The following is a 27,924-nucleotide window of genomic DNA, read 5'->3' as shown; positions in this document are numbered from 1 at the left end:
ATCAAACATCCATCCAGTCTACGTTGTTCTTTTTTTTTTTCATTATAACATACAAATGCCCATTTACAAATAATACACCAAAATGAATAAAAGTTTGGATACCAAAATGAAGATTTGTTCCAACTGATATTGTGCCTTCCATATGCAAAGGTCCTTGTTTCAAGTCCATTCCCCAGAAGTCCAAATACAGGACACAGTTGCAGAATGAAGTGCTTCTAACAGACATTTTTCTTTCTCTTCTGAATATCCAGCTGTTGTGTCCACATAGTCAGTGACTGACTGAATTAACACAATTTCCTTTTTTTTTTTTTTTTTTTTTTTTTTTTACTGTAACCTTGGCCAATATTGAGACATATCAGGTTCACTTCCAGGAACTTGAACTGGAACTGACACCCCAGGGGAAATGAGTCCTAGAAATGGATGAAAGAAATAGACACTGTAGATATTCTTAAGACATAAGCATGCAGTATGAATTTATAGGGTTTTTTAAATCTCTGCGACTTTCTAACATATTTTACTGTACTTAAAAACATATTTGAATAAACAAAAGCCATGCCATCAGAAACTGAACAAATTACATACACATATTGAATCCTAGTCCCCCCACCCAAAAGAAAAGAGAAAGGCTCCACAGATATGTATGTTTAGCATGTGACCTATAAACCCATCTCTGGATGACTGGTGTGGTACTTCCTAGCTGCAATGAAAGGCATGGAGGAATAGGAGATTCAGAAGTGTTCCAGAAAGCACCCACAGTGCAGCTCAGTGGACCCTCACTGTAACACTTTTGGCTAAAAATCTGTCCTCCGAAAGCTGAAACTCTCAGGCCTTGTGCACGACTTCTGTTTTTCAGGAAAGACCACTTTTTTGTCCATATGGTGTCAAGTTACTAATTGCCTGACTAGATTTTCCTTTCTAGGCCACTTTCCCCAGAGACAAGTCTAGAGAAGAGTTAAACACACCCTGACACAGGCCAGGAGTTTCTTTTTAGGTAAACCGTGGCTGTGGCGTGGGGAGATCAGCTGCACAGGCCGCCGCTGCAGCCGGCAGAGGGCGGAGGCTGGCTCACCTGTTGAAGTGGTGCCCGAGGTGCCCATGGGCTGACTGTTCATGTGTGTCTGCATGTGAGGGGGGGTGTAGGTATCATAGCTCCGCCCGTTCACCGAAGGGCTGGTGGGCAGCATGCAGGAGTACGAGGAGGTCTGGCTGGGGACTGGGGGCTGAGAGGAGAAAGGCAAACCCATGGTTACACATCACGCAGCCGCATTCCCAGGCTCCCTCCGCCCCAGGAACTCCGCCAAAAAGTCTAGTCAACGACAATGCCTTCACGTAAAGTACTCGAGTTCCGTGTGAGAGATCCAAGGTTGGTTTTCCACTGGCCACAGCCAGAATAAAGCACCTGTTCATCAAACTTCTACAGCACCAGAAATGCAGACACCAAGCAGTTGGCACAACCCATAGAGTGACAGGACTTTCGTCCCTGGTTGTCTTTTACCTCTGCTGGCATCTTTGAGAACCTCGAGCATGAAGACTCCCACTAAAGCACATCCTTTCTCCCTATAAGTCTAGATCTATTTGGGAACCCTGTGAACCTCCAAATTCCACATCTCAAGCTTTGGGGCAGAGAGCAGAAGGAGGAACTCCCAGAAAAGTTTGGCATAAGGACCTTGGGAACATTTCACAGCTAGACTCGTGGGATGAAAGATTCTTTGAAGAAGCAGATTTGTGATGACCTCAGGTAAAAGAGGTCAGAAGTGTCAGGGAAGACCAACACATTCCTATTCTGAGAATTAACTGTGACTTCCTAACAAATCCAAAAGCCCTGATGGAGTTGTAGCCAGAAAAGTGTGTTGCTACCCTCTAAGTGTTCAGAATGGTAGTGTTCAGGAGATAACCCTTTCTCCTAACTAAGGAAGAAATATGCAGAGTTGGAACAAGACCCCTCTTGAGCTCCTGCGGGCCTATTCCAGGGCAGTGAAGTTGGGATGGATTAATAGAAGCATTATGTGAGCAACAAGAGAGAGTATAGAACTACTCTGCTCTGCAAACAGAAGAAATGCTGAACATTCCATGCTCATGTCCTCAGAGAATGTGACACATGAGAGAAGGTTCAGAGGAAGATACCGGCCCTTTGCAAAATGACTGAGGATTTTGGTCAATGAGATGAACAGATGGACAGACTAGACTGGCCACCCCACACACACTCGAAAATTCAAAAACCAGTTTTGTCTGAACAGTAAAATCATTGATCATTTCTATTTTCTTTATGCTTCATAAGTAAATAATTTTTAAAAGTCAATGTTTTAAATAAATTGACCCCACATACTAGCCTGTGTGAAGAAACAACTCTAAGGTAATAGCACTCTCTATTTAAGAGATTCTAATTGCTTTCTCATATACACATTTTGTTATCTTCACAGAAACCTGGATGTTACTACAATATATAAAACTGAACCAGACACTCTGTGGCCTTATTAAAGTCAGATGATGACTGCTAACGTCAAGTTCAAAGAGGCAAACAAGCCTTGAGGGCCCTGCCAGAATTTCATCTTGCATTTGTTTCTAATTCCTACAATCACTTCCCTTAGGCAACCTGACTTCTGGAAAATTCCAAGGCAGTTAAAGCAACACCAACTAATGGGTTGTTAATCCCTTAATTTACATCAATTGCACTATGGCCAATAATATCCAGATGCAATAAAAATAAACATGTGAATAATTCCTCTGAAGTTGCTTATCTAGCTGTTCCTCTATTAGTCCGAAGACTGTCATTTATTTGTTGTTATTTGGATTTGAAATCCGGCAAAAGATGTTCAGTGGAGAATAAACAATCTGTATAACCCCAGAACTGTTTCCAGCAGGGGCTCTTGCTGGCCAATCTCACACCATCAGGCATCTCTAATTGTTGCACAAACAAGACCTCAGAAAGCTGCAGAAGGCCCACCAGAAGACAGATTTGTGTTTCTCTCATCAAGAATCATTCAGCAACAAAGGTCTAGTACACTTCATCTGCCTTATACAACTTACATTAGAGAGCACTAACCTTGTAGCGAGTGGGTCTAGCCATACAGAGACTGGTAAATACTTGGGACAGAATCAACAACAGGAGTGGGTTATTTCACTACATGAATTGCATCAAGCTTTCCAAACAGCTAGGAGTGCCACAAACTTGTCACGCAATTAACAGCCGAGACACACTACATTTTCAGCAAACACTTCCTATAACTTTTTTTAATTGTAAGATGTAGAAAGAAAACTAACTTTTCTGCCATATGAAGTATATCTCACTGTGTAAAATGTGAATCCCATTTCTGATCCATTTTCTTCTTCCTCACTAGTTTATCACATATACCCCTACATCATGCCCAAAATGCACATATAGATTTCATGTTTATTAATATGAACATATTACTATAAACCCAAATTTTACAAATACTAACCCCTTACTGTTCATAATGTGTCAGTATTATTTCCACTTTCTGGTGCAGGTTTCACTGGCACCCAAAACATGCCTCACTACCACCCAACATTATCAAGCTAACACGAGTTAAAAGGCAGATCAATTTGACTGAACAGGTCAGGCGTTTTGCTTGTGTTTTTTAAAAGGCCTGAATCAATCAATCAATCAATCAACTAAAAGAGATTGGATTGACTGTCTCAGACTTGACTGGTCAAGCTGATGACTGTCATGAGAAAGGCTCCCAAGGGTGCAAACAGCTGATGAGGTTGCAGGCCTTAACCCATTCCCAGCCTCGGCTGGGCCCCTTAAAGAAAGCAGCCAGTATCACTTACTTGCATAGGCAGGTTATTTGCCATGGTGAAACTGGGCATGGGTGGCAGAGCGCTGTATGTGTTGGTGAGGGCAGTGTCTGTTCGGCCCAACATAGAGCCAGATGTGAAGGAGGAAACTGCAGGGAGAGAGAAACGGCAGATTATCCTGGTGAGAGTCGGAGCCCAGGGTAAACAGGTTTGAGCACATTTATTGGAGCATTAGGATTTCAAGTTACCAGGTGTGGTGGGTTGTGGAATTGGTTGGTAGACACTGGTGCTGAAACTACTACTGATAGGAATATGACTAGGGGTGTTGCTGGCCTGCCTTCTCTGATTCCTCAGTTTTTCCTCTCTTCTCCATTTGGCCCGTCTATTAGAAAACCATACCTGGAAATGGGATGGAACAGGTTAGCCCAGTGCCTGATCCCAGCCCAACCCCATGGTTGGCACCTCCACAGCCACCCTTCCCCAATCACACTGCAGCAGACTGAAACTGTTACTATTTACATAAATTAGTGGTGCTCCTTTGAAGCACCTTTGTCTCCAGAAAAAGTAAATGGGATGAATCACAAACTATGAAACCATATAGCTGCTGGGTACCTGTATTCTTGCTTCAGGTAGATCTATTTTGGCTGCTAGTCTTTCCCGGGCAAACACATCTGGATAATGGGTTCTCTCAAACTCTGAAAGAGTAAGTTGATTTTATATGTTGTGCCAGAACTACATAAAACAGGCCAACCAAGCCCAGGATCAAGCTAGTTCCTGCCTCCCCACTCCCATAACCTCTAACCAATTTCTTTTTAAACACTTTGCCCATTTGTGTTGACTGTACATTGAAGGACTTTCCCACCAGAACTAAGTTAAATTTTCTTTATGTAAAGATATTCAATGACCCTTCTGTGGCCTGAAATAGCCAAATCATCATTTTTCCTTTATAATTCAGACTTTTAGTCTTTGGATTACTAGTAGATGAAAAGAAGAAAGAAAACATGCATGCACGCGCGCACACACACACGCACACACACATACACACACACACACACACACACACACACTGAGAAGATGCCCAGAGGAAGAAAAAGAGACAGAAAGAAAAAAGAAACCTTTTCAGTCCTCTATGCAAAGGGCCCTGGCTAAATTTAGCTCTTTGTACTGAAGATGTGGCATTTACTTTGATTTACTGCTTCTCTACTTTGAAAAATCCCATCACCTTTCTCCAGGGCCTCAATCTGCTCTTGGGTAAAGGATGTTCTATTTCTTTGCAGCTTCCGCTTCAGCTGAAGTCGCATTTGAGCCTCATCTGAATCTTCTCCATTGGAACTGATGGAGTTGGTATTCTCTCCCCCTCCTTCCTGTTGCTGGCAGCCATCTGGAACAAAAAGAATAGGACGGTAAGAAAAATTTGGAATAACTTGGAGCTTCCAAAGGGGGTCTGTAGCATTGGTGGCACAGTGGTGGGCATAGCTGCCTTCCAAAAGGGACCTGATATAGTCATAAACTCCAAGAGCAATATTTTCTGACAAAACATTTCTAAGGTAACTGTCAGCCTTCTTTTAATGAATTACATAAACAACACTGATTACCTGACCACCATATACTTTCTCTCTGTTTTTACCAAGATGAGACTAGACAACACACAAGCTAAATGGCGGTTCTTTGAATGATAAAATGACTCCCAAATTTTCCCATCAAAATGATCTTTCATAAATAACCCTACTCCCCAAATTCCTCCCCAGCTCACTTTCCCTACAGAATGTATTTACCTATGGCTGTGTTGGGAAAATAGAAGAGTGATGTTCAAGATTTCAGCTGATCTATAATCAGTAATTCCTATCTAATCAATTAGATGTTGATAGGTTTGTAGAAAATGCTATTAAGAAACCAAACCAAGCTTGTAATCTTTTTAAAAAAATATTTATCTAGTTTTTATTTGAATTCTGCACAGTCAATTTCATTTTAAAGGTTGTGAATTTAGAAGTGCTCGCATTGTTCTGCAGTTTTATTCAACTATTGTATGAGTGCGCTTCGCCTTGACACCTATTACGAGCACAGCTGTAATTATATCATCACCAAGAACAGGCTATAATTGCTGAAAATGGAATTTTATATTTAGATAAAAGGACTGTCCATTCTTTGTAATGTGTTGCACCAGAGAAAAGTAAGATTTCTTTTAAATTTTTAACGTGTAATTTTAAAAAAGAAATAGTAGCGAGTTCACTAACTAGCTAAATATGCTATGCTGCAGCTGAAACCTTGGCATATCATTTAAGTGGTACATTTTAATTAGGGCATTTCCACCACTTTTAATGTAATTTCTATCATTAAACAGGGGAAAGTTTTATTGTTTTCCCTTGCTGCTTGGATGGTGAGATGTGCACTTGGGCTACATGTCTCTGCCTTGCACCTTGCCTGTGAGGTCACATCCTGTGTGAAAGGAAGGATTCAGGCCCTGACTGGGCCTCTGGGGCCATTGTAGGCTGGGTCCTCGATCTTGATTCCTGAGGACCCTGAGGGGTATTAAGAGGAGCTGCCGGCTGCTGATCCTAGAAACTTGGCCAGTAGCGAGGGCGGGCAGGGTAGGAGGCCTTGGTGGGAATCGACTTGGCCAGGAATATCATTTATAACCTGGAGACAATAGGCAGCGCCTTCAAAGAGTTCAGGGAATTGTGACAGGATCTAGTGGGATCTTTTCAGGAACTTTGAAATGTTTTAAAACCCCAACTTTCTCCCCCATTTAAACAGGCGGATTCATCGGCACTGGCCACCATATGGGCCCTTGGAGATCTATTGAGATGACCACCAACACTTGAATAGCGAGGGGCTGCTTTTCAGCGCCACACAATGCCCCGTGAGTAAGGGAAACTATTAAACTCCTGGGGCAGGAGCGTTGGCAAACTTTCGTGGGCAGAATTTTGAGGCCACAATGAGCACGGACAACAAAAGGATTCTCTTGAGGCGTGCAGCGGGCCACATTGTGTTACAAGAAGCCCAGTCAACAGACTTTTCAGCGAAGTGTGTTAACCCCTCTGCTCTGCTATCATTAATCACTGTCCGAAGAGCGGGCGCCTCAGTGCTATTTAGGGCGCTGGGCTGGGGGGATGGAGGGTGGATGGGGGGCCAGGGCAGGGGATGGAGAGAAGCTGGGAGGGTGGATGAGGACCAGGGCTGGATGGGGGGTGGCGGGAAGGCGGAGGAGGAAGACCAGAGGGCGGGGTGAGGTAGAGAAGCAGGAGGTGGGGAGGAGCGAAAGAGAAGGAGGGCTCGAAAGAAATGGAGCCCAGAAAGGTGTAAGAAGAAAGGACAGAAAAGAATGCTCAGAGGGAAAACAGACAAGAGGGTTGAACAAGACAGGGAGAAAAGGAGGAAAAGGGAGATAATGGAGGGGGACTAGATTAGTAGACAAGGCGAGGCCCTCGTGCCCAAGTGTCTGCTAATTCACTGCCCAAGTTTCTGGGAGACTTTTCGAAGCGCATTTCAGGAGAAGTGAAGAGCGCCCCCCGCCTTTATTTTTGGGTTCGCTGAATCAGGAAGACTAGAAACAGCCCTTTTTGACCAACTAGAAAGGCTCATCGGTGGAGGCCCCACCCCAGTCCCTTTTCTAGCCCATTAGATCTTGCCAATTAAACAAAGCTGCCAGGGTCTCCCTCAGAAGACCCCTGGAGATAGCATTCTCTGCTTCACTTTGCTTCTCCTAATTTTAAAGCACGGAGATTGATATTCACATTCATTCATTCTCATTCTCTCTCTCTCTCCCTCTCCGTTGCTCACACACTATTGCAGGGCCCCTCATACGCTGATACGCGCCTATAGCCTCACTTTTAAGGGGAGAGAAGTCAACCGGGATAAGGGAACTTGATTTTAAACCTTAAAAAACAAAAAACAAAAAACAGTGGAATTAGAAGCTAGCAAGGGGAAAGCCGGGGCTGTAAGATTCCTCCATGACGCTGCAGATCGAGCTGGCGCTACTGAAAATTTGCTCCTTTAAAAGTAGCAACTCTTTTAGTCCAGCAGTGACAAAGTGGTCACTCAGATTGGGAGCCTTTTTTTCTTTTTTTCATTTAGTGGATTTACTTTTACCCTTAAACCTTTTAACAAAATAAAGCTAGAAGTTGGATTTCGAATTTCCCACATGATAGACGTAAGTGGCGGACAATTAAGATATCTTCTTTAAAAGGCGCCCCCTCGGAGCCGCGCAAAGAAGGGGCCTTCAATGGGCGCCGTCCACCTTCCAGCCTAATCCGTGAGAAGGCGAGTGAAAGCGCCTCCCATTATCCCAGCCCCAGGACCATCTGACGCTGGGGATAGGATTTGTTTCCTGGAAGAAGGAGAGGGGGGTGGGAGACGCTGGGAAATAAAATCATTCCTTAGTTTCTTAGTGTCTTAATCAGTGAGGCGGAAAACAAGCAAGAAAAGATAGCAACCCGGTTGCGGCACCTTTTCAGCTCTGGAGCGCGGATCAAAACATTGTAGCATCTGTTGAAAGAGAGACTGACTAAATCCTATAGAGGGCTTGGGTATGGGAGGGGGCGAGGGGAGGAGATAAGAAAGTGTCTCCGTGATCCCTAAAACCACCAAATCGCTGGAGAATTGGGTCTGGATAGAGTTGTATCTTGTTGTTGTCAGCCCACGTCGTCGCGATTTTATTCACCGCCGCATGGCGTTGATCAGATGGAAACCATATTTGTCTCCCTCTGAGACCTAACCTCGCCTTATGCTTTTGGAGTAATGGACTCTTTTAAACCCAAGAACAGCTTCCCGGACTGGGAAAGGGGACCAGGGAGGGAGGGGGACCCTCTTAGCGTCAAAAGGCAGGAGGATTTCCCCGGGAATGTGAGCAGAAGCTCGCCCCCCTCCCCACGGCCTCCACATCCACGACCGGGTTAAGCTCAGTTCGCGTCACGCGTCCTCCCCACTGAGCGGGGACGGTGGCAGGTAGTCTACGGGAGAAGGAACGAGTGGGTTTTTTTTTTTTTTTTTTTTTTGGAAGGTGGTCTGGGGTTGGCAGTTGACAACCCAGAATTCTCTAGCAACTAGACGCCTAAAAGTTAAGAGCTCCTGAACTAGCGCCACCTCCAACCCCAAGCGTCCCTACCAGGCCCTGGTGGTTAGGTTCTCACTTCCTGCCCTACTACTCCTGGAACGAAAATCTGTCCGACTCAGGCGCCACCTCTAATGGAAACTGCTGCCCTCGGCTTCTGTCTGGGCGCCAGGAAGCTGAAGGGGAGGGGGGGGGTGTCATTCCCTGTGTCCCAAGTAAACGCGATCCCTCGTGCCAGGCAGGAATGGAGGTTTGGGGCTCTTACCCTTCCAGGCCTGGGCCGCTGGGCCCTGCGCCCTCCCCAAGACATCTTGGACCAAGTCTGCCAGAATCTAGGCGAGGGAGGGGCCAGCAGAACTTCAGATTACTGGGGACAGAGGGGTGGACCGGAGCGAGTTGGAAGAGCATTGCTTGGGTGTGTCCAGTGTGTGCTCGTGGGAATCCCACAGTTTCAAAGGTCAGGCGGGGGTGGGGTTGTCCACACTCAGCCAGGTCACTGGCTAGTCTCACCAGGGGCAGGAGCGGGCTTGGACCTGTGTGCGTGATGCACTCCCGGGGACCATGGGTTCGAGGCCCATGCGGGAGGGGTCCCCCAGGGGAGCCAGACCCCGCGCGTCAGGAGGCCTCGGGCGGCCAAGCGACCGCGCTGGGAAACAAGAAGCGAGCGCTTTGCTCCCTATCTTCCCAGTGTCCGTCCTATATTGTTTTCTGCTCTTAAAACTGACATGTCTAATTGGCAATTGGTGCCGAATCGTGTCCAGAGGTCTCTTGTGGAACATTTCTACAGCTGTCTCCTTCAACTAGACGCTTATTCATGTCGCCTTAATGAGAAACAAAACGTTCTCTAATGAGCAATTACAGAGCGACAGGATTGTTCCCATAACAAATTCTTGCGAGTGACAGAAGCATCCTTTGTACCAGATATTTCGCATACTGTTACCGATTTTCCCTTCCCTAGCCCGGCTCGGTAGAGGCACAGGGCACCCGGAGCTCGTCCGAGAGTGCACGGACGCGCCGGCAACCCAGTCGCTGTCCCTGCGCGACCGCCCCCGGCCCGGAGCCCCCAGGCTCCGTTGTGCTCCCGGGAGTGAGACGCCACGTCCCATTATCCTGCATATTATCTCCTTGTCACGAGGACAACAAATACCGATTAATCTTCGGAGTAAACTGTTTCCTAGTCTTGACCAAACTACCTCGGTGTGTGGGGGGAAGGGGAAAGCCAACCGAACCCCTTTCTACCACATGCCCCTCTTCCTCCATCGGTTCTCACAGATCCTGGGACGTCCCAGGTCCCACCTCTCCTCCCAATCCAGGAGGCACACCCGGAACCCTGCAGTCGGACTCTCAGTCTTCTCACCCCACCACTCATAACCAGTTGCCACCCACAGAGAGTGAGAACTGGGGGCCCAGATGGGTGAAGGCAGGAGCAAGAAGGGTGGGATTGTTTCAGCTGGGAGACCACCACTGCCTGTGCTCTGTCCTCTTAGCATCTCAGTTGCTCACCTTCCCATATACACCCTACTCATAGTCACATAATTTGTCAATTGTAGTAAAAAGCAAAATGATACAATTGTTTACCTCACAGTCTGTCAGTGTGTTAACTTGTCACACTTCTACAGCAAGGGGGCTTCCTGTGCATTTTAATGTCAAATTTGAATAGGACACCACACCTAGAGCTTATGCACACACATACTCCTATCCACAAAGACACACACACACACACACACACACACACACACACACACCACCTTCATACTACTGACATACATAACCTTATATTCTCAGGCCAACACATGGTTCAACAAACACCACCTATGTACAATGCAACTTGATATGTCCCAGACCTTGGAATCTAGTTCTCCATGACATTCCTCAAACATAGAAAGCCAGTAGAGGAAAAGGTTGGGGGAGAGGAGGAGGGGCAAGGAAGGGGCTGCACATATGGAGTTGGGAGGATGGCCACTTGGGTTTTACCTTGTGTAGGTTGCCCTGGCACTGAAGTCCCGGGATACCAACCAGGGCGGGTGCCCCAGCTTCCGGTCTGTCCATTCAACATCCTTAGTTTATCATACATGCCGTCTGCGCCCATCTGTTGCTTTTCGCTAGCCAGGTTGCGAAGAACTCTGTTGATTGATGATACCTGCAAATCAAAGCAAAATCAAACCAAATGGTAGGGTCTCCTGAAGACAGTCACCCTGTCTTAAGTCCCCATCTCGGTTCTCCCACAGTTTTAAAGAATGACCCTCAACACATTAAAAAGCTCCCAGCCACTCTATCATACTGAGCGAATTTACACCTACATCTGGGAAAGAATAATAGCCATCATTTTGGTCATGGAAATTGAGTTTGGTAGAGAATTCCGGACTTGGGGAGTAGGGGCCTTCACCTTAGCCAGGTGTCTCTGATGTCCTAATCCACACAATTACTTTGCTTTGTTTAAAGACTTCCCAATAAAAGGTTTAAACTTAGTTTGGAGATTTCTTCCATTTTATTGGTTTTATATTGGAGCAGAAATGCATGTAAAACATCTGAAAGAAGGTTCGGGCAGGTGTGTTTGGAGGAAGTTAGAATCTGTTTTTTGTTTTCCTTCTTGATTCAAGTGCCTTTTCCCAGTGCCTCCGCCCTTGGGTTTACAGCATGCAAATGATGTCACACTTGACTCCCATTTTCCAGACAGTCAAAAAAAAAAGGTCAGGGCACTCCACTTAATATCCCCAGGTACAGAGGAGATGTGTGTAAATCAGGGAAGAGACATTGAAAGAGAGACACTGGGAAGGAAAGGAGTAAGAAAAATTAAAGATTGAGGTGCCAAAGAGGAGAGTGTGGAGCTTAGGGCAGGTAAGGTAAATGTTCTCAGTGAACTTACACTTGGTATGTTATCGTTGGTACAGACCCCCTCGGACAATAATCTGTCTCGGATTTCCCAAGCAAAGATGGACGGGCACTCCCGCTTATACTGGGCTATTTTGCTTACAACTTCTGGAGTCGCTACTCTCGGTTTACTACCACCGATTGCCCTGGGTCTGATGGAGCCAGTCTCGTAATACCTGCCCAGAATTTTACTCACACATCCGTTGGACACCTGCATAGGGGAAGTGGACAGAAAACCACATTATTAATAATTTCAAGACAAAATAAAATTGTTTAAGTATGCATTAAACAATGACAAGCTTACGTTTTGATTGTCCAGCACTTGGACTTTTGCATCTGCATGGGTCTATAACACAAAAATATACCTTCAATGGTACGAGAACTTACTGTAGAGAGCTTTTTTTCTTAAAATTACATTTGTAGCCCTAAAAACTACAAATATGAGGATACTTTCAAACATTTTGAACTAATTTTTAATTTTAAAAAACTGTTTTCCTAAACACTGCCTGAAGATGCATCAAAACGGAAGTCAAATTAATTTTTTTTGTGCTGATCTTGCTTAAAAAGTGGTGTTTATGTTTTAAAGAGCAGAGGGGAAAATGAGCAGAATTTTTACTTTTTTTCCTTGAAAATAAGCTCAATTGAGCAAATGTGAGTTAAAGAGGGGTAAATGGCATTTGCCTTTTAAATCTATATATTCTTCATGAACATGAATGAAGAATGCAAACAAATCTCTTAAAACCCCAGGTAAGCATGGGATGGGGAAAGGGGGATGAAATTGTGCCATTTATATAACTCAGCTCATTACAGTTCATAAACTCTTACCACAATTAATGTCCTCACCAAATGATGAGGTTTTCAAAAAATTCACACGCAATTTTTTTCTTAAGCAGATGGATTAACTTATGTAACTGACTCAGGTTGAAAGAGATAGGGAAGGATGGTGGAAGGAGAGGGGAAAGCGGGAAGGTAGGGGAGTGGGGTGGGGACTGGGGTGGGTGAGGGTGGGGTTCCATAATTAGCAGTGTTTACAGTAAGAAATGAAGAAAGGGCGCTGAGAGTGGAGGGCCGCGGGGGCGGCGAGTGGGGCGGCGCCGGGAGGATCACCTGCAGAATTCGGGAAATGTCGCACGGCCGGGCCCCGCTGTGAGCTAGCTCTACGATCTTCTGCCGGGTGGAGTCCGGCAGTGGCCGCCCGTTGACAAAGACACCACCGAGCTGATTCACTCCGCTGTGACCTGAAGAAAGGGAAAGGAGTGGAGAGGAAAAGAAAGGAGAGGAGAGGAGAGAAAAGAGGAAGATGAAGAGGAAGGGCAGGAAGAAGTAAAAGGAGGAGGGGAGGAGGAAAGGAGAGGGAGAAGGAGGAGGAGGAGGAGGAGGAGGAGGAGGAGGAGGAGGAGGAGGAGGAGGAGAAGAAGAAGAAGAAGAAGAAGAAGAAGAAGAAGAAGAAGAAGAAGAAGAAGAAGAAGAAAACAACCACAATGCATCCTCAGTTCCCTGCCAAACCATGCCAATCTCAGAAATCAGGTCCTTGATGTCCATCAGAGAAACCACCAACAACAGGACCACCAGCCATGCAGGACAGTGGGCAGCCCAGTCCAAAATACAGTCTACTTCTTCCCACTGGACTGCTGAAGCACTAGACACATCAAGGAACAAGAACACAAGAACCCCACTACCGACCCCATCCCTCAGTACTCCCAGCCCACTGCCCCTCTTCATAAACACTCCAGCCAGCCTCTGAACCCACAAGGTGCAAACAGCTGGCTCTAAAAATCTCCTCCCAAAGATTCCCTCTAAGTGTCATCACAAACCGTGGGTTCTACAGAGCCTATACTGAATCTCCAAGGTTTCTGCAGTGTTGGAACAGGGATCCTACAGCCCTGCAGCGCTCCCAGAAACGTTTGCGTCACCATCTAAACTCTGAAGAAGGCGCGGCACAGCATCGGGGTTTGTATTGTTTTGTTTGGTTTGTTTTGTTTTAATAGATGGGAAAAGAGAGGAGCAGAGAAGAACCAAAGCGACAAATCCGTGGCTAGTGAACCCCAGTCTAGGTCTCCACGCCTCCACAGCAGGCAAGAGGGTCAGAACCTCCGCTTGGCTCCAAGCAGAGTAGTCAGCCTGCCGCAAGTAGGGCCGAGAGCCCGCAGTCTTCGCACCCGCTACTGCTCGCTCTACTTCAGCTGCTGGACTCCGCCCTCCCCTCAGCCCAGAAAAGATATTAGCAAAAAATAAAAATAAATAAAAAACAGAAAAGATAAAGACCACATCAGTGTCCCCCAACCTTCCTTCATCTTGTATCTCACAACCTCATTCCATTGTCTGATCTTAGAGAACAGGGCCAGGGAGAGAGCACCTTTCTGCAGCCCTTTCCTCGGAAACCGCAGACTCGCAAATAAAAGCCAAACCCCAATTTCCACTTCCTTAAAAATCTCCAACCTGCAGCCCCGACTCTAGAGAGCAGCCCTCCCAGGAGAAGATGTGGCTCCCTGCTCGGCTCTTCTCTTCTCTCTTCTCTCTTCTCCTTGGAGCCTCCTGATAAATTGACTCCAGGAGCCTGAGCTTCTTAGCAATAAATAAGCTCCAAATATAGAAGAGGGGGGAAAATATGATGAGCCTCTCTGACATTTGTCTTTAAAATAAAACTAGCTGCACGTCAAGTTTGAGCTTAATTTCTGGAAATAGGCGGAAGTCGCTCCGGATCATGCATGGAAGGCTAATTGAAAAGATCAGTCGGGGCGCTTGTGGCAGCCTTGTCACTTTGTGACAGTGCTCCGCTCCGGGAAATTGCATCGTCACGACAAACGGGACCGTGATAAAACGACCCTTTCCGTCCCTATTTGTAGATCACTCAGACGAGATTGAACTGCACTCGTTTCCCCTTCGAGGGGAGCCGCGTTTTCAGGATAGCCCAAGGCTCGGGTCTGGGGGGGGGGGAGTTAGCTGAAGGGGGGGGCCGGAGCCTCAACTCTATGAGAAGTGACAGGCGTTTGGGAGATCTGGGCTCCGGCCGGGGCAAGCGCAGGCCGGGACATTGATGGGACACCTCTTCTCCAACTGAGCAAGGCCTAGCCTATGCTTCCGGTTTCTTCTAAATTCCCTTTACTGCCTTCCTTTGCCTCCCAACTCCTGTCTACCGCTCCAGCCGCCGAGGCCCACCTCTGGGCAGAAGGAGCCTTTATGTAAAAAGAAAGGCTGTCCCAGAGAAACCAAGACTTTCCAAACTTCCTGCATAGCCAGGCAATTCCCAGTCTACGAATGCCAGTGCGTGTGAGTCCGCCTAATCTTAGACCTCCCTCCTTCTTCCCCCACCGCAAAAAGAATGTGCCTGCTACCTCCATAGCTACGGCCGGCGGGTGCTGGCCCAGGAGACGCCAGGGCCCGAGCGCCTCTGCCAGCATCGAAATGGCAGCGAGGAAGCGTAGCTCTAAATTCCCCTTCAGAGGTTAAGCCTCAATCATTGTGTCCCTTCCCTAGGGACCGCTGGCGCTCTCGCCCAGTGGCGATGATTATGCGCCTAGAATTCGACCGCGAAGCATCTAATAAGAAAACATATGGTGTCAATTTGGATGCTCTGCGCCTTGTGCACACCCGGGAACTAGCAGCACAAAGCCCTGCGGGCTGTCCTGCGACCTCGCGCCCCTCGGGGCCCGCCGGTCTGGCCGCAGCCGCAAAAGCTCACGGCTTTGCGCAGCGGCCCACCCTAGAGCTTGAGGTTGGGGAATTTGAGCTCTCAGGGCAAATCTACACCACCTTCGTGCCTTTTCCTGAGCTTCGCACCCAGCATCCCCTGCGGCACCAGGGGGCGACCAGCGCCTCCAGAAGAGATGGATCAGGCGCTGAGGACCATCTTAAGTCTTTGGCGTTTCGACAGAGCAGGTTAAAGACCTAGGCCTTCCACTCTCCCAGTACAGTTGTATTCTTAAACCACGTACGGACTCCTGACCTCTACTGGGCCTGGTTTCATTGGGCCTCGAGGTTACAAGGCCCGAGCTCTAAGCTAGCCCTGCCACATACCAGCACCCACCGACTGAGTGGGAAGGTGGGTGGGGACCCAAGGGGTCTGGCAAGGGAAAAGGCAGGCACAAAAGCGGGGGCGGGGGGGGGGATGAAAGGCACTTCGGGCCTGGGAAGACCAGGACCCATGCAGCTGGGGCCGCCAGGGCAGGGCTTTTCCAGTTACTGGGAGCAGCCTCTGCTCTCTTCGCAGACCCAGGAAACCCTGCTCTTGCTGGCGCCTTGTATCAGCTCCATGGTGCGGGTGCTCCAGGCCTGGGTGCTCTGCTCCCCTTCCCTCTAGGCCCACAGCCCGGGTAGAGAGGGGAGGAGCTGTCCTCAGAGTGACTAGGGGAGAGAAGCCCCCCCACCCCGCCCTGTCGGTGGAGACGTTCAGTCTTGGCTAAGTCCAAAGGGGCCTCCTTCTGGTCGCGCCACCGGGAGAAGCCTTCGCCCCGCCCTGTTCAGCCCAGCCCCTCTCCCTGGGGTCAGAGCCCGGGCAGGGGCGGGGAGGGGGTGTGAGTTACAGGATTTGGGGGGATGGGGTTTCTCTACCGCAGCTTCGAAAACTCGGGCGGGCTGTTCTGAAGAGTCCAGCCCCTACTATTCCAGGATCTAGAACAGCAGAGCGAACATCCTCCCCTCTAGGGCTACCGGCGCAGGTCTCCGGCCTCTTCCCTCGGGCAGGGCGGCCAGGCCAGCGCTGGCGCCGCAAGCCTCTGCGCCCTCCCCTGACCCGCGGATCCGCGCCTCCAGCCTGAAGTCCGCAAAGGACCTGAGGCACTTACTGTTCTGCATGCTGGCGCTGGCTGGGGGCCACGGGATCCCACGGGGCTCGAATATGGGGCTCTGTTAGCAAGAAAACAGGAGTTAATCCTAGGCCGCTGCACCAGGTAGGCCTGAACTCCCACCGAGGAAGACTAGGGGCCAGCACAGGGGAACACTCTTTTTTTTAGAAATTGATCCACTCAACCGCTTGGGGCGATCTTAGGGTCATATAGCTCTGCCCTCCAGTGCATGCAAAATCTATCCTTTTGGGCTTCGAATAAATTACTCCAATATTTCCTATCCATTCATTCCAAATTCTTCAGTTAACCCTCTAATCCAGAGAAACAGTGACCTGATTTTGAAATTTTTCTTCCATTTGAACTACACAGAGAAGAAGCATTCTGAAATAGTTTGACTCTTAAGGTTTTGAAACCCAAAGCAGCATTGCAGAACTTGCCTGAAATACGTGATGTCTGTCCACTCTTATAATAAAAGGCCTCACACATCTGCGCTCCCCTAGTTAAAGTCTTCCCCCTATGACAAAACAGAGGGAGAGAAAGGTATGTCAAACTGTGGCTCAAAAGCATAGGTAGATGGCTTTCTGAGTCCCGCTCTCAGGACAAAACAGTGCATCTAGGACTCAATCATTCTGTATTAGATCCATATTTCCAGTGGCCTCTCCCACAGAAATCTCTATCCCTTGGGCAAGACTGCTCTGGCCTGGCTTGCAAAATTGGAGAACCTAAGGAGTTGGGGTCCCACTTTGCAAAAATATCAAGAACCAGTAAAGGGGGGAGGGGAAAACCAAAGGAGCAGAGGAGAAAAATAGTAGAGCTCAGAGCTGGGGGAGAAAGGTGACTAATACCTGAAGTTTGAAGGTAAAGAAAAGGGGACCTCCAAGAACTTCCTGGGGCCTAAGGCCACAGGTTGGAGTAATTTGGAGGACTGCAGGGCAATACTTCCTCCTTCTGTGAGGAATTTCACCACCTAAGCTGTCCTAAGGCCCCCAGAAGCCAACTGTGCATACTCCTTTATCCTTCACTCCCCCCAACAGCTTGTTGGTCAGCCTCCCCCTCTTCGTCTGTCTTGCAGTCCTCCTGGGACTTTGCAAGTGATGATCCCAACTTTTTCTTCCAAACCTCACTTATTGTGATTAACTTCTCTTTTGGTGTTTAGATCTTCCCCCCCTTTTACAGTACTGTGACACACGCTGTCTACCGTGCCTTACTGCTTTAAAAAGTACGAACAGGAGGGGGTGAGCGTGGTCGACAAAGCCTACAGACAGCGAACAATGGCTTCTATTCTCTGGCTCTCCCAAACCCAAAGAGCAAAACCCAGACTCCCTAACCAGCAACACAGCTTCCAACCAAACGTACCAACAACTCACCAACTCACAAAGGGAACAGAGGGATGCTTCTCTTGCTTCAGTCCTGACCCAATGTGGGTCCCCCAAGTCTTGCCCTCCACCACCCCTCCCTACCTTTCCATAAGAAGAAGGTTCCTGAGGCAGGGGGGAGTGCGGAAAATAGAAAAGTAATTTCTTGTTATAAATATCTAGAGGTAATTGTGTTACTGGTGTGAGTTGTTAGGGGCTGTAAAAAGATACAACGGCACGGTGGGGAGCTCAATTGGGAAGGGAGAGTTACAATAAAGAGCCCATTCAAGAGGTTTGCAAAAAAAAAAAAAAAAAAAAAAAAGGTAAAATAACAAAATAGTCACAGCATCACTTCTCTCTGTTTTTTAAAAATATCATTCTTTTTCCTGCAATGATTATTAATTTTGCCTGCCTACAAGCAAAGAATCCCAAGAAGCACATTTTTCTCTTCAAGGCCGTTTGTGGTATAATTTTTTCTAACTAGTTGGGAGGCAGCTAGATCTACAAAAACAAACCAAAGATGAGGACTTTTTTCTCAGCATCCAATTGTGGCCTGGTAAATATTAGCTACAGCAGAGGGCTACTTAGTTACCCCTAGCTAGGCTGGCTCTCTAATGCCTCCCTCTTGTCTCTCAGTTCCTACATCCATAGTCATGCCCCAACAGACAGAAACACCAACTCTAACCAGAATCCCCCCCCCCCACTGGATCCCCCAACACAAATGTGGGACTCAAGTTGCAAAAGGTAGCAGGTGGAGAGAGAGGGAGTGAAATTTCCCATGGAGGGGTAAAACTTGCTGAACTTCTCTCTGTAACGCACACTGTACAGTCCCAACTAAATGCCCCCATCCCAGCTACTACCTTTTTGATATCATTTAAATTTTTTTTCTAGGCAATCCCTGAAGGCCTGGCTGGTTAATTTTCGAAGCAGCTGGGAAGGTGATATAGCATTTCAAGTTCCGGTTCTGCTCCATTCCCACCCTTCTTTCAGCTAAGAAGCTATCTAATTACTTAAGTAATCGTTAACACTTAGTCTAAAAGCAACCGGGGGAACAGGGCACACTGACACCTAGAAGCAATAGTGTTCTCAGAGAAGCAAGAACCCCAAGATCCAGCCCAAGCTCCCCAACCCAGCCTGGGGCTTTGTACAGCATCAGAGAGACCACAGACCCACATCGAGAATGAAGGAGTCTCCAGAAATCTCAGTCACCCAGGCCTTGGTCCACAAGGGCACTAGGCCATGCCCCCTTCCCTGTCCCCAACACAAACTTCAGCTTTTTTCAAATGTTTCTGTTGTTTTAATTACTTAATTCACAAAATTCATTCCCAAACTCCTTAGCTGGTATAAAGGGGAGAACTCGCTTCGGTCCTCCCGCCCCCGGCCCCCAGCCAAAGAATAATTAGCAATTAGGATGACAAAGTTTTACTCTCTAGGGCCAAATAAGATAACAACTAATCAAATTGCCTTCCGACGTATGCAAAGGTCACCGGCTATAAAAAATGTAATGTCAGCAGTAACAACTATTATTTCTCCTCGGTAAACTTGCCAGGCTTTCAAGCACTTTGCTTTTCATTTAATTTCCTGCTTATACCCTCTTTTCAAACCTTCCCAAGTTCGAGTTAAACACCCAAAATGGCTTAGAGAGCTTGGGAGAGTATGAGGAAAAAAGAAAGAAAGAAAGAAATCACGTTTCACTTTGTTTTTAAACTTTCTAGAAATCACTCATGACTGAAGGGCCAGGGTTTAGCACTCGAAAAAGAAAGCATTTCCACTTGAAATTCAACTCCATTTCCCCCAATTACACTTGCTAAAATTCAGGGCTATTATGGCGCAGGGAGACTGAGAAAATCTGCACAGGGAAAGAGGCAACAACTTTATGAACTTTGAAAAGACACTTTTCTCCTGGGGTCTTAGAATCCAAAAACTCTTGAATTACTTAGACTAATTATCTGGGGAGAGTATGTGATCAGACTAGGAGGAAAGCCAATGCTTTCATATAGATTTTTTTAAATGCCTCACAAAGAAAAAAAAAATCAGGATTTTAAGTACCAAACAAACAAACAAACAACAACAACAACAAAAAAAAAAAAAAGCAAAAAAAGCAAACCACCTTTCCAGCTCCAAACTTGTTGAAATGGCAACACCGAGCGCCACTAGGTCAGAGGAAGACGAGGAAAAATACCCACCGAGCGTTGGGGGCCGGAAGACTGAAACACCCCAGCTTTCGCCGGGCGGGGGAGAGGGTTGGGGGAAGCCGGAGGAGCAGAGAGTTTTCAAGTCCGAGCTCCGCGCTCAAGTTAAGCTGGAGGAAAGAGCCTGGGGGCTTGATGGAAGCTGACAGTGCTCCGGCTACTCTCTGTGCTCCATCGGAGCGCGCGTCGGATCGCCTCGGCCTGGTGTCTTCCTTCCCGGCTCACGGTTGCTGGCGGTTTCTGCCTCCAGCGTGTGGCTGCCTTACAGATCGACTCCGCTCGGCAGCGGCGGGCATGATGCCCCCTTGGCGCTGGAGTACCAAATGCTTTTCTGCGCCGGAGCCCAGCGCAGCACAAAGCTGGAGGGCCGGCGGGCGGGCAGCGGTGTAGCGAGCCGGCTCCCTCGGCGCTCCCTCCGCGCGCCCGCTCTCTGCGCACTTGCAGGGCCGCGGGCTGGACAAAGCAGCGGCGGCGGCTGTTCTTTGCGGCCCTTCCCGGGCCTTGGGTACCACAGATCCTCTTCGTCTTCTCCCGCAGCCCGGGAGCATTTGGCTACACTGGGGCCAGGAGCCGCGTCTGCAGCCGCGTCTGGAGCCTCGATTTTTCCTGCTAGCTTAACCCGCGCTATCGCTGGAGCTGAGCCGGCAGCCGGCCCCGAGCTCTGCGCCGCTCTGGCTCGCCGGCGGTCGCTCTCCGACGCGGGCTTTCGCTGGAAGTAGAAAGTTTGGGCTCCTGCGTGGAAACTTCTCTGGCCCAACTCTCCTGGCGTAGCGGTGGGGGAGGGGACCGGCAACCGGAGAGGAAGGAAGAGGGGAGGTAGAGGGAGACCTGCCTGAACACTGCAATAAAAATAAAGCGAGAAGAAAGAATTGGACTCACCTTTATGAGGCATCCTCTCTCGTTGTCAAAGCTCCTGTCAAGAGTTTTGTTTGGTTGGGTGTTTTTTGTTTTTTTGTTTTTTGTTTTTTTTCTGTTGTTGCTTAAAGACCACAACGGTTTGAAATGACGGTGTTTTAAAGGAGTTTCTTGTGAGAGTTTTCTCCACGGACGCTGCTGGGTTGGTGTATAAGAGCAATTCTCAGATCCCTGGGAAGGAGACAGAGATTGACAATAAAATGGGCTGTCAGCGGCTGGAGAGTGAGAGATAAAGAGTGTGGGTGAGGGAAGTGGCTGCAGCCAGCACACCTATGCTGATTGGTGATGGCTCAAGTGTGTTAATGTGTGTGTGCCGGCGCCCGGCCTCGCCTCCACCGCTCCTCACTGGCCCATTAGCGAAGCCTGACCTCTGTCATCATCCTCCAGCAAAACACTTCCTCCTGCGCCTGAACCAGAGCGGGAAATGAGGCCGAGCCACGGTTCGCTTTTCAAACCCACTAATCACTCCGCTACATGCAAATGCACCGCTCGCTCCCACACAAAATATTGCTTTATGCAAAGCAGCGCCGGGGCCTCGCGCCAGCCGATTGGATGTTCCCTCTCCCCGCCTGGTGCAATTGGTCCGTTTGTTTGAATATGAATACACTTGTTTTCGGCTCCGCCGGTGGGTCCCGGCTCTTCTCCCCGGCGATGGGCCCCCGCGCTGGGGCTCTGGAGCTCGCCGACATCTCCTGGCTCTGATCGCTCAGGCAACCAGCACCGCCAGCACTGCGGCCGCGAACTTGAGCGGTCGGGTGAAGGCCTTTGGGCTGGGAGTCGAGCCCCCTTATCCCCACCCCAAGTGGGCTTTAGGACTCCTACCCACGGACGGAGCAAGTTTCTGCAGCTCTGCGTTGTCCTTTCTTGCCAACTCCAGGGAACGGTGGCCTGCCGCCCCGCCCCTGTTCACCCTCCCCTCCCGCCCCTACCCCATCACAGCCTGGGCCCTAGGAAGCAGAGCACAACGCTGGCCTCTCCCTAGCCCACCTGGCCTCTAGGAAGAAGAGGAAAGGGGCGGGAGCGTCCCTGGGTCCTAGCAGCTTCACTCCGGCGGTGGAGGCGCGTCGAAGCTTAGGCCAGAAGGAGGCCGCCAGGCCGAAAACTCGGCGAGGCCGGCAGCCTCCCCAACCCAGGCCTCCTGGGCCTGCCCATTCCCCCACCCCTGCTTCCCAGCCCTTTCTTCTCTTCTTTCTCCTTTCGGAAGCCGCGGTGCGCAGCGGAGCGGAGGCACAGCCCGGGCTGGAGAGGCCCGAGTAAACACGCCACTTACTTTGTGTACAGAGGATTCTTGTGAAAAGCCCTGAAGAGTCCTCACCAAACACTCACCAACTTCTCCCACGTGCCATTTGTTGACTAAGTGTGGCTGCTTTTCCAGGCTCCCGAGAGGAGGGGAAGCAAGGGGGAGATAAAAGGGGAGGGGGAGTGGTGGAAGCTCGGGGCGCGCGGGGGGATGACCAATGCTGTAATAGATTCTGTGTGTGTGTGTGTCCCCTCCAGCGTTGTTGGTATGTCAGCATGTGTCGTGTGTGCCACCGGTTGTGTATTGTGCGGTATGTGTCCGCACCACGACTCCTCCTTGGTCAGCTCAGTCCACGGAGGCAACTCTCCTTCAGCTGTTGCCAGAAAACCGGGGAGGAAAGTAAGTAAATGGTTTTTCTCTTCTGACCACACACCAGAAGTCCGTTTGTTGAATGCCCGACGATTAGGATACACCTCAGTACACTCCAAAGGCGTCCCTGGGAGCCCGCAGTTTAGGTGACAGGGGAGCGATCATCAGGCTGCCTTGTCCTGCGCTGGTCCTGAGCTCTCTCGGAGCTGGAGGGCCTTGGAGCCCGGAAGGAGAAGGCCTGAGATGCAGGACACACCCCAGAACTTGGCAAAGGGGTATGGAGTTGGAAAAGCAGAGGCAAGGAGGCTGAAATGAAGCCGCCGCCGGGACACTTAACTCTTCTTGACTTCTGAAAAGTTCTGCGAGTGAGAGCTCGTCAATAAAGTCTGTGCATATTCAACTGGCCGCTGACAGGCGCCGCCGCCGAAGCCCCTTGGGAGCCGGAACCGTGAGGCCGCAGTAGGTTGCCTTGGGCCGCCGGGCCTGGTGTGGGCCTGGCACTCTGGGCCCAGCTCAGAACCCAGCAAGTTGCTATGAAGAAGCCCACGCAGAGTTCAGTCGGAGAGGGGGCCTCCCCTTCCCCGGCCCGAGTTAGGTTCGTACAACCCGCTCACCTCCTCCGCCTGGACTCAGCCCTTTTCCGCGGCTCAGAATCACTCAGCGCCACAGGAAACCCAGGCCAGAGGCGAAGGAGGTGGCGCTGGGTGCCGGTGACCGCTGACTCCCTGAGAGATTTCGTAGGACCGCGACTTTCAGAGGATCCCTGGAATTGGGGCAGCGGTTTGGGGTCCCGGAGCAGCAAGTCTGCGTTCTCTTTCTTTCCCTGTTTACTTTTCAAGCGAACATTAAAGGAGCTTAAACTCAAAGCTACTGGGCATGAGCGAGAAGGGGGAAAAAAGAACCAGTGACTTTGTCCGAACTGGAGGCGAATATCATTTTTACAACCTCTCAATTAGCGACCGAGTGGATTAGCACCTTCTTAAGCTTTGCCTCATAAAGAAGCAGCCATAATCTTGTTGCTATTTCCCCCCAGGGCACTGGCTCTTTGAATCAACTCCTTCTCCCACCCCTCAACCCCCACCTCACCTCGGAGAAAAGTTTTAACAAAAAATCAGAAGAGGCGAGGAGCCGGGAGTGAATGCCACTGACGTCATTGGGTGGGGATGGGGGCTCAGGGAAGAACTCCTGGAAACTCCTCTGCACAAACCAGAAACAAAAAGGACTTGGCCGCTTCCAATGTGTCAATATTTGGGGGTGGGGGGACTCAGCTCCGGAAGGAGGCAGAATTTTCAAAGTTTAAGGAGAAGGGGGTGAGGGCTAGATTTCCTCACTCTGGACAGGTCTCATGGAGGGTGTGGGTGCTATTCTGCTCTTTGCAGATCCTCACTCCCTCTGCCAAGTACCTGCTATGGGGACAACGTGGAGGGGGATGGAGAGGAGGTGCGGGGTGCCAGAGATGTCCGCAAAATTGAAACAACTCGCAGGTCGCCATTTTAATTGAAGCTTCCAACCAGACCGAGGCCCACTTGCTGCCCTTTCAAGGCCAGGGTGGGTAGGGTGGGGGAATTGCGCTTTAGGTTTTGATGACGCCTTTCCCCTTCACTCCGGTTCGCCTCTTCCCCCTCCGCCCCCTGGCGCGGGAGGAGGACCTCTTTCCCGCCCGTCCCTGGTTTCCCGCAGGGGCTGCCCTGTTGTCCCACAGGGTAACGGGAGGCTGTCTGTGCCTGCCGAGGAAGTCATGCTGGGGGATCGCGGCTAGCTGCGAGAGTGCTCAGAGAACCTCTCACCAGTGTTAGTCTCAGTCCTCTGCCTGTGTGCACCCCATCAAGTTCCTGGTCCCGGGGACGGCCTCTGTTCAGGCAAAGAAGTGCCCAGCACTCTGGGGGATATACTTTCGGCTCCCATTTTCGGAACCAAGAATCTCCCACCCAGTGGTCCGAAACCTTCCAACTCTTGCTTTCAGGGGGCCAAGCTGACAGGCCAGGTGCTAGCGCGCTGGAAATGGTAAAGTCTGGCATTTTTTGAAGGAAAGTCGCGACAAACACCTGCACCACTTTGCAAAGCTCCAAACGTCTCTATCTGCGGACCCTGGGAAAATGGGTTCCTTGTACAGTGGAACTGACAAACCGGTCAAACGTTCACCAAAAGCAAAGGCCTCTCACCCCAGCCTCCCGAGTTCGGGTGCGTCCCTTGTTTCAGGCCTTTCTTCTCCTTTCTCCAGTAACCTGCCGGGTTTCCACTTCCCCGCAGTCTGGCCAAGCCTAAAGCTTAGGGAAGCGAGGGGATCCCAGAGCCCTCCCAGCGGCGCCTCCAAGCTGTGGCCACGCTTGGCTGGAGGAAGCCAGGTGCTCTAGTCCTTCTTCCCCTCCTGCCAAATGGTTGGTGTGTTAGGACGCTCTCTGGGATAGGTCCTCTTTCTGTTCATACTGGACAGCAAGAGTTTCTCTGGTTCTCGCTCCCTTCCTCCCCACACCCGGAACATTGCCCAGCTGGGTCTCCCAGCTAAGAGATTTCTTGAAGCCGGCGGTTTTGACTCTCAACACTACCTCCAGGACTCTTACATGCTGTTGTCTATATAGGGACAGGGCTTAAAGCTTATTAGATATAGAGCACTTGAAAACAAAAGCACTTTCGGATTCTTGCAAATAGGGTTCCCACATAGGAAAGTCTGCTTTCCATTTCTCACCTTGGGTGGATCCCTCAACTCTCCTTTCCCGGTTACCTCTGCCCCCCAAAGGCTAGAGTTCAGCTGCAAAACGAAAAGCACGCCAAGGCCACCTCAGTCCCTTCTCCCTAGAGATTTGCTCTCTAAACAGCTTCCTCTTCCAAAGACCGGACCCAGTTCTGCAATTTGTCCAGTCTTGGAGCTAGGAATCCGCCGGCCAGGAACTGGGGGCTTTGGGGCTGAGGAGCAGGAGGGAGCAAATGTCATGGCTGGCTCGCTCCAGCAGCCGGGGATCCAGAGCTAAGAACATCCTGACGAGGCTTTTAAAATGACATTGATTGGGACAAGCTGTTCCCAACACCAGAAAGAGTTAATCTTTCTGTTAATCAAGGCACTAAGGGGCTCAATGCGAGTTTTATTAGCGACTGAAGAACAGAGGCGGCAAGCAAGGGATCAAAAGCTGGGATCCCAGATATTTTGTCAGCGCGTGCTCTCCGAGGGAAAAAAAAAATGTATTTTCAATTAGAGAACAATTCGGCGCTTTTCATCATGTCCTAAGTCAGCCTCACATATGGTGACTTACAAACCTGGGGAGCGGGGGAAAACCGATGCCCCGGGGCAACCAGGGGACCAAGGGGCGGGGGAGGAGGTGAGTGTTGCCTCTTCCGAGTTCGGCGGGGAGAATTTAAGAGCCCACAGTCGGGGGCCATGAAGCCTCCAATTCCTCTAGAGGGGAATGCTAATGAAAAGTGAAGCAACAGACACCACCACCAATATCCTCATCCATCCCTCCGGGTCAGCGCCCCACTCCCCAGGCGCGAGTGGAGTCCAGACCCCTCGTGCCACGGCCCCACCGACTGGAAACTTTGCGCAGCGAAAGAGACTCTCCTCCCTTCTCTCCCGCGCTGCCCCCTTCTGCCCCAGAGGGGCGTTAGATTTCCTTCGGTTTTCCTTTCAAATTCTAAAACACATAAACTCCCGGGCCCTGAGGAAATCTGAATAACAACCCCTCCAATAATCCAAATTATATGAGAGGATCTAAAGGAAAAAAGACCCACCACATACATCCTCCGATCGAGGAGGGCACCGGAGTGAGAAGGCAACAGAGGAGGTCCCTGGCTCGCCCTAAGCGCAGGGCGAGGACTCTGGTCAGAGGTAATTATGTCACCGCGTTTTCTCGCCGTGACAGCCGAATAAACACAATCTCCAATAAACATCTCTAATGAGGGAGGAGGCCCGAGGATGGCTGGGTTTGATTTATGACTGGAGGACAAGGTCCACTTCCCACTGCGAAGCAGGCAACCTGCTCACCGCCCACTCTGGGGAAAGGAACCCATGGAGGAAAGGACTCCGGCCCAGGTAAGGTGCGCGGCGGGACCGCCACTTCGCTGATTGCCTAGCTTCCAGGCTGGGATGACCGCCTTGCCTGGAGGAGCTGGGAGGTGGTCCTAGCACCTGTCACAGGTGCCTGAGATCCAAATGTCCTCCAAAAGTGCCTCCAGAAGGTCCAGAGAGGGGGCGCCAGGAGTGTGAGTTGGAGTGGGGGAGGGCGAACCCGGGCCTGACCTAGAGGCCTCCCCAATCTCCGGGGCTGGGTGCTCCTGTGCGGCGCCTAAGTCGGCCTGGGCGTCTCCACAAGCTCAGGGCTGGGTCCCCGGGACTTTTGCCCCGCAAAACCACAAGTTAGTCTAAGTTTGGGGTCGTCCTTTCCTGACCCACTTGGGGAAACTTCTGGCACCGGGGTTCCAGCTATCCCGGAACGGCAGTGTGACTGGGCTCCGCTTTACTCGGCACTCAGCCGCGGGGCTTCCCCGGCGCCCACAAGCTTCGCTCGGAGGCAGAGAGCGCTGCGCCGGCAGCAACCCGCTCACAGTAACCCGAGCCCGCGTTCTAGCTCAGTGAAAATCGCTAATTATTAGGTCTTCCGAAGTGAAGCTCAAATCACACGCTGAGGGCTTTACACGCTGCCCAGCTCTGAGAGCCGCATTCTTTCGTCCACCGCTCCTTTCAGGGAAACGAACCCCATCTTTCAGACTTTGTTACGGTCCAAACATCTACACTTTTCCAATCACAGGAAACTTTTGCTGCACCTCGCCAGACCCGCGGCGGGGTACTCCCATGCACACCCAGAATGGCTAGGGACTTCTCCATGCGTGAATGTCTTGCGGGGGAGATCTGGGTGCAAACTGCATCTTCACATCCTGCATTTCTCACGATCACAAGCGACTTCTGTAGACAGAAGCGGCAGATTCCCGCCCTCAACCCTCCGCTCAGGACCAGTCTGGAAGTCCACTCCTGGGACTGGAACATTTTGCTACTTTTGCAGAAAAGCATGCTCAGCAAAAATAAGCTCCCTTCCCCCCTCCTATCCCGCCCTCTGTAACTCCCTTCCATTTTTGTTTGCCTCCTTTTGAAAACAAAACTCAAGCCCCGGGGCCACTTGGGGAGGGCTTCGATTTGGGGGACTCCCGTCGCCGGCAAGGGAAAGGCGCCACGAGCCGCGAGCTGGGTAGGTGCGGGGGGCATGGGCGGTTACCTGGGAGCAGAGGGCGGGGAGGCAGGTGAGCCTGGCGGCGCGGGTTCCCACACTTCTCACTACCGCTCGGCAGGGGAAGTGGCAGATCTGACAACCGCGTTCTACGAGAGGACCTGCCCCAGAGTTTAAATGTCAATGATAAGAAAAGAGGGTGCTCAGGCAGGCGCTAACTTTCCTTAATATCCACG

The 27,924-nt window shown here is 50.1% G+C and overlaps 1 protein-coding gene across 8 annotated transcripts; it reads right to left on the bottom strand.

Annotated features, from left to right (window-relative positions):
• Positions 1–298: 298 nt before the first annotated feature.
• On the bottom strand, positions 299–27,871 carry Pax6 (paired box 6). Of its 8 annotated transcripts, none has more exons than XM_047518769.1 (14): positions 27,737–27,871; positions 20,891–21,097; positions 16,902–16,978; positions 16,465–16,525; positions 12,788–12,918; positions 11,985–12,026; positions 11,676–11,891; positions 10,784–10,949; positions 4,982–5,140; positions 4,372–4,454; positions 4,008–4,158; positions 3,793–3,908; positions 1,070–1,220; positions 299–410 (listed from the first exon to the last, which is right to left on the bottom strand). In XM_047518769.1, exons 4-14 carry the CDS (start codon positions 16,472–16,474, stop codon positions 325–327), a joined length of 1,311 nt encoding a protein of 436 aa, XP_047374725.1. In that variant the 5' UTR covers positions 16,475–16,525; positions 16,902–16,978; positions 20,891–21,097; positions 27,737–27,871; the 3' UTR covers positions 299–324. The 8 variants fall into 8 exon arrangements, with proteins under 8 accessions (XP_047374725.1, XP_047374726.1, XP_047374724.1 ...); XM_047518770.1 differs by lacking the exon at positions 27,737–27,871 and adding an exon at positions 22,197–22,231; XM_047518768.1 differs by lacking the exon at positions 27,737–27,871 and adding an exon at positions 21,197–21,386.
• Positions 27,872–27,924: the final 53 nt, after the last annotated feature.

Source organism: Sciurus carolinensis, chromosome 11, assembly GCF_902686445.1.
Source record: "Sciurus carolinensis chromosome 11, mSciCar1.2, whole genome shotgun sequence".
In the NCBI taxonomy this organism is placed as follows: domain Eukaryota; kingdom Metazoa; phylum Chordata; class Mammalia; order Rodentia; family Sciuridae; genus Sciurus; species Sciurus carolinensis.
The sequence above is the reverse complement of the archived record's forward strand: the minus strand, read 5'-3'. Positions and strand labels throughout refer to the sequence as shown.

Excerpts from the sequence above, each read along its gene's own strand:
- Pax6 (XM_047518769.1), bottom strand. Across the intron at positions 12,027-12,787 it reads ACATTTCCCGAATTCTGCAG|ACCCATGCAGATGCAAAAGT; the intron begins GTGATCCTCCCG and ends TTTGTGTTATAG. Across the intron at positions 4,159-4,371 it reads TACCTGAAGCAAGAATACAG|GTATGGTTTTCTAATAGACG; the intron begins GTACCCAGCAGC and ends TCCCATTTCCAG.